This window comes from Rhodamnia argentea, chromosome 11 (assembly GCF_020921035.1).
Source record: "Rhodamnia argentea isolate NSW1041297 chromosome 11, ASM2092103v1, whole genome shotgun sequence".
NCBI classification, from domain to species: Eukaryota; Viridiplantae; Streptophyta; class Magnoliopsida; order Myrtales; family Myrtaceae; genus Rhodamnia; species Rhodamnia argentea.
Genome location: NC_063160.1, coordinates 76,933 through 86,448, shown reverse-complemented (window position 1 = coordinate 86,448; position 9,516 = coordinate 76,933). Strand labels below are relative to the sequence as shown.

General features: G+C 42.5%; 1 protein-coding gene across 1 annotated transcript; it reads right to left on the bottom strand.

Annotated features, from left to right (window-relative positions):
* Positions 1-3,825: 3,825 nt before the first annotated feature.
* LOC125312820 (polyol transporter 5-like) lies at positions 3,826-5,241 on the bottom strand. Its single transcript, XM_048272428.1, has 3 exons — positions 5,056-5,241; positions 4,941-5,005; positions 3,826-4,903 (listed from the first exon to the last, which is right to left on the bottom strand). Exons 1-3 carry the CDS (start codon positions 5,239-5,241, stop codon positions 3,826-3,828), a joined length of 1,329 nt encoding a protein of 442 aa, XP_048128385.1.
* Between the last annotated feature and the right edge of the window lie 4,275 nt (positions 5,242-9,516).

The following is a 9,516-nucleotide window of genomic DNA, read 5'->3' as shown; positions in this document are numbered from 1 at the left end:
TCAATGGTCAGTTGATTGTGGCCATTTCCTAGTTTTTTGGATTTTTACAATTTTTTTGAGAAACAATTTGCCAGAAGGGCAAAATCGTCATTTTTTAAAAATCGTCAATCAAAATACCCAAAATACTCCATGGCTAGTTGATTGTGGCCATTTCCTATTTGTTGGGTTTTTTACAATTTTTTTGAGGGGCAATTTGCCGGAAGGGAAAAATCATGATTTTCTAAAAGTTGTCGGCCAAAATACCCAAAATACTTCATGGCCAGTTAATTGTGGCAATTTCCTATTTTTTCAGATTTTTAGAATTTTTTTGGGTGACAATTTGCCAAAAGGGTAAAATCGTCGGCCAACATACCCAAAATCGTCTATGGCCGATTGATTGTTGCCATTTCTTATTTTTTTGGGATTTTTTTGGAAATTTTCAATATTTTTTTGGGAGACAATTTGTCAGAAGGGCAAAATTTTTATCTTTTTAAAGTCGTCGGCCAAAATACTTAAAGTCCATGGCCAGTTGATTGTGGCCATTTCCTAATTTTTCATATTTTTTAAATATTTTTTCTTCATTTTTTGAAAGTTTCTATGATTTTTCTATATTTTTAATCAATTTTCTAATTTTTTAATATTCGAATTTTGAAATTATTAAAAACATATTTTTCGGACCGGGTCAAACCCCGCCCCCGCTTCTTGGGCCATCTGATCACTTTTTTTTTTTTTTTGCAAAAATTCATTTTACACTCCTAAAATTATTTTTAAAATTTTGAAAATCATCAAAATGAATATGGACATACTTGCAAAAATAAGTCCTAAAAAATTTGTTTTTACGAGATTAGGGTGATTTTTTTTATTTACTTAAATTCGTAAACATTATAACTATTGAGAGTATAAATAATAACCAAATAAATAAAACAATACTTACGAAATTGTAAAAAATAACTATAACGAAATTTACCTCAAACCATTGAGGGTAAGCACGCGCCTAATAAAGAGCTCAAACTATTAAGATAAAGCACCAAGTATGGAGGCCGGCTTTGCTTTTGTCTTAACTTCTGCAAAATAAAAAAATCCCTATTTAATTTAAATATGACGAAAATATTAATAATAAAATAAAAACACTAACAACCTATAATAACATCAATAAAGGCACATGAGGTGAGGGGGATCTCTTTCAACAAGCAAATGAAGCCGATGAATAGTAAGAGCGAGAGAAACTAAACAATGGTAATGAAAGGGCATCCGAGAGAGAGGGCGTTTTGAGGCGTGATGAGGAAGGATTTTCTGAGAAAAACTTCTTAAGCTGAGTGAGAGAGAGTGCAAGAGGAGAGAGGGCTCTGAGAGTGCGAGAAGAAGGAGAGTTTTGAAAGTTTTTACTTATGAGAGAAGAGCTTCTGAGAGGAGAGCTTTTGAGCGAAGAGCTTTTGAGAGGAGAGGATTCCTTCTTCAGCTCTTCAGATTAGATAGGTGGACGTAAATATGACCTGCCTTTGATCAGACGAGGGCGGTGGATACAGCACATTTCCCGTCATTACATTGTAATCCTGACTTGGAAAGTTTCTGTGAATTATGCGCTGATGGGAATTCGACCTTTTGCTTGCTTTACTTTCTCTGCGAAACCGCAGCAGACCCGGATGCCGAAGGGATTGCACTATTGCCGAAATCGCTCATGGTTACAAACCGGTTCGTCTGCGGCATATGCAACGAGGGCTTACAGAGAGACCAGAACTTGCAGCTTCACAATCTCCCCTGGAAGCTGAAGCAGAGGACGAACTAGGAGCTGGTCTGAAGGAAAGTGTACATACGCCCGGAGGAGACATGCGTGCACCACGATCCATCGAGGGCGCTCGGCCATCTAAGTGCAGGAAGCACGGGGAGAAGAAGTGGAAGTGCGACAAGTGCTCGAAGAAGTCCACGGTTCAGTGGGATTGGAAGGCTCACAGCGAGATTTGATGCGACTGTGGAACCCTCTTTTCAAGGTGCCGACTTCTCTTTTCTATCTCTTTTCCTGGTTACTCTCTCCCGATTCTCTATTTGGAATCATTGGGACTCTTTCGATCTTACTCGGGAAACTGGCCACGACCCTCAAAAATAGATGACAGTCTGAATGCATTCAAGAATGATCTTGCATTGCATTTATGATCTATTCATGGCCAGAAAATGGTTTCTTGAAATTAGATTTGCAGCAAAGAAACAACACCAAGTTTCATGTGTGCCAACGTTCCCCCGATAATCGAGCATCTTTCAAATTTTCTCAAACAATCGACACCTTATAACTATGATCGAGGAAACCTTAATGGAGGAAAAAGCACACTCTGAACCGAATGGACGCAAATTCAAATGTAGGGGACCCCGAATTTCTTCATTATAATAGATGAAACACTGAAAACCAAAAACAGCAAATGAACGCCAACACTCTGCCCAGTCAGCATCACACTCCAAACCGCCAAATTAAACTGAATCAAGCTACGTACAAAAGCTAACTTCAAAATCGCAACTTCCACACATGTGCCAGTCGTTGGCGCCGAAGAAGTCAAATCTGACTCCCCCGCAGCTACAAACGAGCTAGGGTTTGAGCCAAAACTCGATTCGAAAGCTCAAGCGCAGCACGACGGATCGGATTCCCGAGCAGCAAGTAGGAGCTAGGGTTTCGATGGCAATTCCGTCACACACAAAAAAAAACCCCACTAATAACCGGACACCTCGGAACGAGAAACCAGGCGGGGGGAGGGGAAATCGGATGCGAGAGAAGCGAGAAGAAGCGTACCTTTGCCTAAGATGAGATATTCGAAGAGCGAGAAACAAAGCAGCAATCTAGAGAGAGAGAGAGAGAGAGAGAGAGCGAGGAGGACGAGGAGGAGGAAGAAGAAGAAGAGTCTTGGGGTTTGAAAGTCGCAAGCTTTCCCTTCTTCTTTATTTTTTTTCGCGTTTTTTTCTCTGCTGCTGATGATGACGATGATGCCTCTGTTGCTTCCTTCGCCAAGTGAAGGCGATCTACCGAAAAATAAATTATTATCCCATTATTATAATAACGATATATTCATTAGGGGTGCTTAAACCTGACGTGAATTTCCAGATTTGTGCCTGCCGAGGAACTGGTAATTACCAGTTCGGATTTAGCAAGCTGGCGTGAGCGAGGGTAAAATGGTAAAACATTCTTAAATGACCTGTTGTAGAGAAACTTCATATGTGGAGAAAACATATGCAACTTTCTTAATTTTTCGGATACGATTTGCTATGCAATTATGTGCTATAATCGGATGCTGGATATTGCTCTTTACTTGAGGGTATTAAACGAATATGCGGCAGGGGCGTATTCAACTTTCAAAACAAAGGAGGAGAGAGAACCCCCACTGCAATGGCAAATGTAAACTTTCCTCCCTATTCAAAACGAGATCGCTTGCAAGAATAAGAAACCAATGAAAGTGCTACAACAACCATGCGCCCCCCCCACCCCCTGATTTGACACTTTGATGCACGTCAGTGAGATTAGTGCTTACTATGATACTGATCAAACGCTTACCTGGATGGGTGTTCGGCGGTACTTCACGTGCACGATTACTTCATACATCAGAAAAAACCCGAAGGAAGGCCACAAATTGAACTAGATTCCTTCTGCCATTACTTTCGTAACGTCTTCACTGTGGTGCCTACCTTGATGACAACGGACATCAACATTATCGGATATCATGCTAAAATAAACAAGGCGTTCAGAAAAGATCAAGACCCTAAACAAGAAGATAAACAGCAAATAAAAGCATGACAAATACTAACTTGCACCAACTCATCACTACTTAGCTAGTTCGGGAAAACATAACATTATGAGTTGCACATGCACTAAGGTGAAGCCTCAATGTCTACTCTTGCCGCTGCCTCTGCCGCTTCGGTATTCCTTTGCAGCTCTATGTCCCCTGCTGTAGACCTCGTCCCTGCCTCCATCGCTTCGACGTTCCTTTGTAGCTCCATCGCCGCTGCCTCTACTGCTCCGATGTCCCTTTGCCGTTCTCTCTCCCCCGCCGTAGACCTCCGCACGAAGTACTCAACGAAAAGCTTCCATATATCCTCCAATGCCCGCCCCTCCGTCTCCGGCATTATAAAGTACACAAAGGCGAATACGAAGAACCCGCACACCATGAACGAGAAGACGGCGGTGGTCGCATGGTAATCCTGTAAGAATATTGTTGACAATGCTAAACCCGTCACTTCTTTCACGACGATGCCCACTGCATATCCCTGCGCACGGAGCCTTAATGGGAATATCTCCACGCTATACACTGAAGCGATCGGCCCAACCCCACTGGAGACGGATGCCACGTATAACAACAACAAAGGGGTACAATAGGCCACCGCCCAATTATGCTTCTCGTGGCTCTTGTCAGCGTTGCCGATGATGTTGTCGGCATCGCTGATGATGTTGAGGCAAATTCCGAGGGCGGCGAGCATGATAGTCGTCGCGCCAATCCTTCCTAGTAGCAACTTCTTCCGTCCGACCTTGTGAAGGTAGCCCGTGGCGATGAGGAAGCACGTTGCTTTCACAATGTGGACTATGACGGTCCATAAGAGCTTTTCGTTGGAAGAGGTGACGCCGGCCTTCTCGAAAATGCGATTGCTGTATAGCAAGATAATGTCAATACCTAAGGCCTGTTGGATTATGTTGATCCCAAGGACGCATATGATCATGTGCCAAACAAACGGAGACCGATGGAGCCAAAGTTCCCGCCAAACGTCCCTCCCGGTTCTTTGCATGTTGCCGACAGCCTCCTCAATCTCGGCCAGCCGCCGGCTGGCCTCGTGCTGGGAGTCGTACGTCCTTTCTAGGATGTCATTAGCGTCACCCGAGCGGCCTTGCATGACCAGCCACCGGGGGGACTCCGGCATGGTGAAGACCCCGATGGTGGCCAAAGTTGATGGCCACCTGAACAAACGAAACGACGCATAAAAAAGCAAATCACCTCCCTAGCTTTAATTTTTCCCGTGACAAAAAGAATGCCCTTGAAACATGAAGAAAAACCAAAATCTGATAAGAAATAAACAAACGAAAAACATGCTAAACAAATGAGTAAGTACCTCAGGTAATGAGGTGAGAGAGCCGCGGGAGGAGTCAGGGGAGATCTCAGTGATGTACACGGGGGCGATCGTGAGGGCCGAGCCGATGCTGACCTGGTTTACAATGCGTCCCACCGTGATTAAGGCATTGTTGTAGGCCAAGCCCATGAGGAGGGTCCCGATGGAGAAGAAACCCCCCGTCCACATGATCGTGGAGTGGCGGCCAATCCGGTTGGAGATCCGCCCCGCGATCAAAGACCCGAGGATTGAGAGCCATTATAGGTAACCCGCCAGCGTGTCAACCTCGTTATCGGTTATCCTCTTGTCCTTCTTTATATACGCCGCCGCATCTCTCATCACTCCTATGTCTATCAAAATAAATAAAAAAATAATGTTATATATCATCACAATGTTCAACATAAATCGTAGTCATATATAAAGAATTGGAAAAACATTATGCCCTATTTTTTTCTGAATTAATTTTCTTAGTATAATATGTGCGTTTAACTTTTCCTATATTGACTTGCTTGGCTTAAAAAAATGGATGCTATTATCGGAAATTAAGTATTCCTTTCTTTTTATTTCCTTTTCCTATGAGTTACAAATGAACTTTATGCAATAGATCTCATCAGTTTTACCACTAAAGAGCTAGCAGAGAAAGTACAATGATTAAGGTGCAATCTAATTTTTTTTTTTCAACAGATAAGTTGCAAGATTTATCATCACTGTATGGAGAATTATTCTCCAAGATATATGCTTTAGTGGAATCCAAACATCATGCACGATCACGGGGTGAGTCGTCTCACGCTTCACAACATTTGATGTAGAGAGAGACAGAGAGGGGACTAACTAAATCCAAGAAAAAGGGTGATGACGGAGGCTCCGATGGCACATTTTAAGGGGGCTTTTTTTCAAATTGAGCAAAAAATATATATATATTTACCATATTAGGGGAGAAAAAAGTTAATTACCATTTTGGGGTCCACTCGGCAGTCTTGGTGCCGAGCGGATACCGCTCGGCAATTATACTTGCCGAGCGAGGCGGCCGCCCGGCTGGCCAACCGCCGTGCCGCCCCTCCCCGCCGTTGTCCCAACCCCGGCCCGGTGATTCGTCCTTCTAGCAAATAATCTTATAAAAAAAATTATAAAAACTCTCAAAAATTAGTAAATGGCGACAATCTACCGGCCATGGACGATTCAAGGTATTTTCGCTAACGACTTTTAAAAATGACGATTTTGCCCTTCCGGCAAATTGTCTTAAAAAAAAATTGTAAAAAATCTCAAAAATGGCCATAATCAACATGCCATGCACAATTCAGGGTATTTTGACCGACGACTTTTAGAAAATAACGGTTTTACCATTCTAGAAAATTGTCTGCAAAAAAATTGTAAAAAATCCCAAAAATTAATAAATTGCCACAATCAACTGGCCATAGACGATTCGGGGTATTTTGGCCGATTACTTTTAGAAAATGACGGTTTTGTCCTTGTGGCAATTTGTCTCCCAAAAAAATTGTAAAAAATCTCAAAAATTAGTAAATGGCCACAATCAACTGGCTATGGACGATTTATGGTATTTTGGCCGACGACTTTTAAAAATGACGATTTTGCCCTTCCGGCAAATTGTCTTTCAAAAAGATTAAAAAAATATATAAAAAATTAGTAAATGATCATAATCAATCGGCCATGGACGATTCAGGGTATTTTGGCCGACGACTTTTAGAAAATGAAGGTTTTGCCCTTCTGGCAAATTGTTTCCCAAAAAAATTGTAAAAAATCTAAAAAATTAGTAAATGGCTACAATCAACTGGCCATGGACGATTTATGGTATTTTGGCCGACGACTTTTAGGAAATGACGGTTTTGCCTTTACGGCAAATTGTCTTTCAAAAAAAATTAAAAAAATCTAAAAAATTAGTAAATGACCATAATCAACTGGCCATGGACGATTCGGGGTATTTTGGCTGACGACTTTTAGAAAATGACGGTTTTACCCTTCTAGCAAATTGTCTCCCAAAAAAATTGTAAAAAGAAAATTGCCACAATCAACTGGCCATGGACGATTCAGGGCGTTTTGTTCGCTTCGGCATTTTTTTAAAAAGGAAATCATTATTTTTGTTAAGTTTTTAATAATAATTATTTTATTTATAAATTGTTTCTTTTGAAGCTTATTTTATTAGTGTAATTAATTAAGAATATTGATAAAATGAAAGCGCCGAGATATATGAAAAACATGTTATTTTCATAATAGATAATAATCGGACTGTCGTAATTACATGTACTAATGATGTCGTCTGCCTACATAACCTCTTGTTCCGCAACATGGCTCTCTTCGGTGCTCGGCGGGTCTAGTATTGTACGGACGAGCAGGAGACCGAGGAGGAGGATCCGACCGAGGAGGATGTGTAGATGATGAAGGCATATCTTGTGAAAATATACTCTGCCCAGACAGTACATATCCTTCTGTAGAGAAGCCTGAATAAAAAGGCGGGAAATCGGATCCATATGAAGTAGGAGAAGGAGCTGGAGTCTGCGGGTTAGGAAATGCAAAAGTAGATCCCTCGGGAAATGGGGCGGCAAAATGGGCGAATCCCGCATGGAAACCTGTTTGGTATAATCCCGAAGTGAAACCCGGAGCGAAATCATTCGTATAATACTCGAAGGTGTAAGGGACGGCATCGCCAACTACATGAGCTCGAGGAGTCCTCCGGGTCGACCGAACATGCTCGGGCGAATCGTCATCGTGAGGGTCAACAGCTGCCGCCGTAGTTGCTGGTTGGGGTGGTGGCATCATCGTTAACCGCCTCTCCTCATCTTGAGCGTATAGCATTGCCCTAGCTATCCTCTCCACATCTCCCCAAGTCCGACGAGATGGACGTGAATTTAATATACGTAAGATTTGTTCCACGCCATCACCCTGGTAATGATATCACAAGTAACAAATGTTATAAAATTACAATAACTTATGTTACTAAAAATATAATTAATAAATTAAATTGAAAGTATTTGCACCAACCATTGAACCAATTACAGCTCCCGTAATAGAAATCCACTTTCCGTGTATGTCTACGGAACCACTTCATATATGCTGAATGAAAGTGGAGTTCCTCCGTTACAGGATCAGCATGAACTATATATTCGGTACGTCCGTCCCACATAGTGATCCATCGTCCGTGCTTAGCCGCCCAATCCTTCTTGGGTGGCCTATTGTCAATATCATGCAAGGCTTTGTGATTGCCGGGAGGAGTAGGTATCGGCTGCTGCATACCAAACCGGCGAAGTACTCGATCCGGATAATGCCACTCAACTATCCAAAAACAGATAAGTGGCACACGAGCCCTCCAAATATCCCGTCCCCGCAAGCAGTAATCCGGTACATTCTCCAGAATGTCGTCACCATGGGGCTCCCAAATAATCTGTTATCGTAATAAAACATATCAAATTAAATGAAGAATTAATTTAAAAACTAACATTATATTAAACTCATTCGTTGCTATCATTACTTACATCTTCGGATGCCAATCTATTAAGTTGGTAGCGCAGATGTACCAACGTATATGTAGGGATCTTTGTCGTGCTTTGACCTTGACTTCAACTGCGTAAACAAAAAACATTCAATTTTCATATATTATACGCACTGGAAGGAATTAATGACGCACGAACCGAAAATGCAATAGATCACATACCGACTACCGAAAGGTGCAAGTCCTAAAGGAACCTCAATCGTCGGGGATGGAGAGACACATCCGAAGCGCTCCCACGCACAAATCTGCAGCCTATGTAAGGCACCGCCCGTTTGCTTCGCCTCCGGGTTGGTTGCACAACATAACTCTCGGTACAACCATGCAAATACTGCTGAACCTCAACTATATTGCGTAGGGACGTTAAGGTTCGTCAAGAATGGAAGAAACAAGAAACTAACTTGGGCACCCGATTTGTTCGCGAAAATAGATCCTCCTAGTAGACGGAGAATGAAAGCCCGTGAATGCTGCACTATGGTGACATCATCGGCGTCCGGCGGAAGATCTTCAAAGCACTGTCTCAACCAGCTCAAACGGGTCCGTGTGCCCCGCAATCGGGCCGGGTGAGCACCGAGTAGATCGTCACGGATAGTGGCCCAATTCACAATACCGGGGCCATTAATCGCACATCCATCTATAGGAAGCCCCGTAAGCACCGCAATATCCTGCAGCGTGATAGTGCATTCACCTTCCGGCATATGGAAGGTGTAGGTCTCGGGCCTCCACCGCTCGACCAATGCAGTAATTAAATGTCAATCCAGCTGCACGAATCTCATCAAATAAACGCCAAAAAATCCTGAAGCTTGCAGATACGAGACTATCCACGGATCAAGATCGCCTACATGTAGCATCGCTCGCCGACATCTAAGGGCTTCTGTCGGAAGTATCCGTGAAATGTAACATGAACAATTAGTGGCAATTTTTAAGATATTGTTACAAAGGACAGATCAACCGAAAATTCT

Bases quoted from the DNA above. Each gene is read 5' to 3' on its own strand.
- LOC125312820 (XM_048272428.1), bottom strand. From the start codon at position 5,241: ATGTGGACGGGGGGTTTCTTCTCCATCGGGACCCTCCTCATGGGCTTG. The intron at 5,006-5,055 runs GTACTTACTCAT...ATTTCTTATCAG, and splicing joins CTCTCACCTCATTACCTGAG to ATTTTGGTTTTTCTTCATGT. The intron at 4,904-4,940 runs GTGATTTGCTTT...TCGTTTGTTCAG, and splicing joins GAAAAATTAAAGCTAGGGAG to GTGGCCATCAACTTTGGCCA.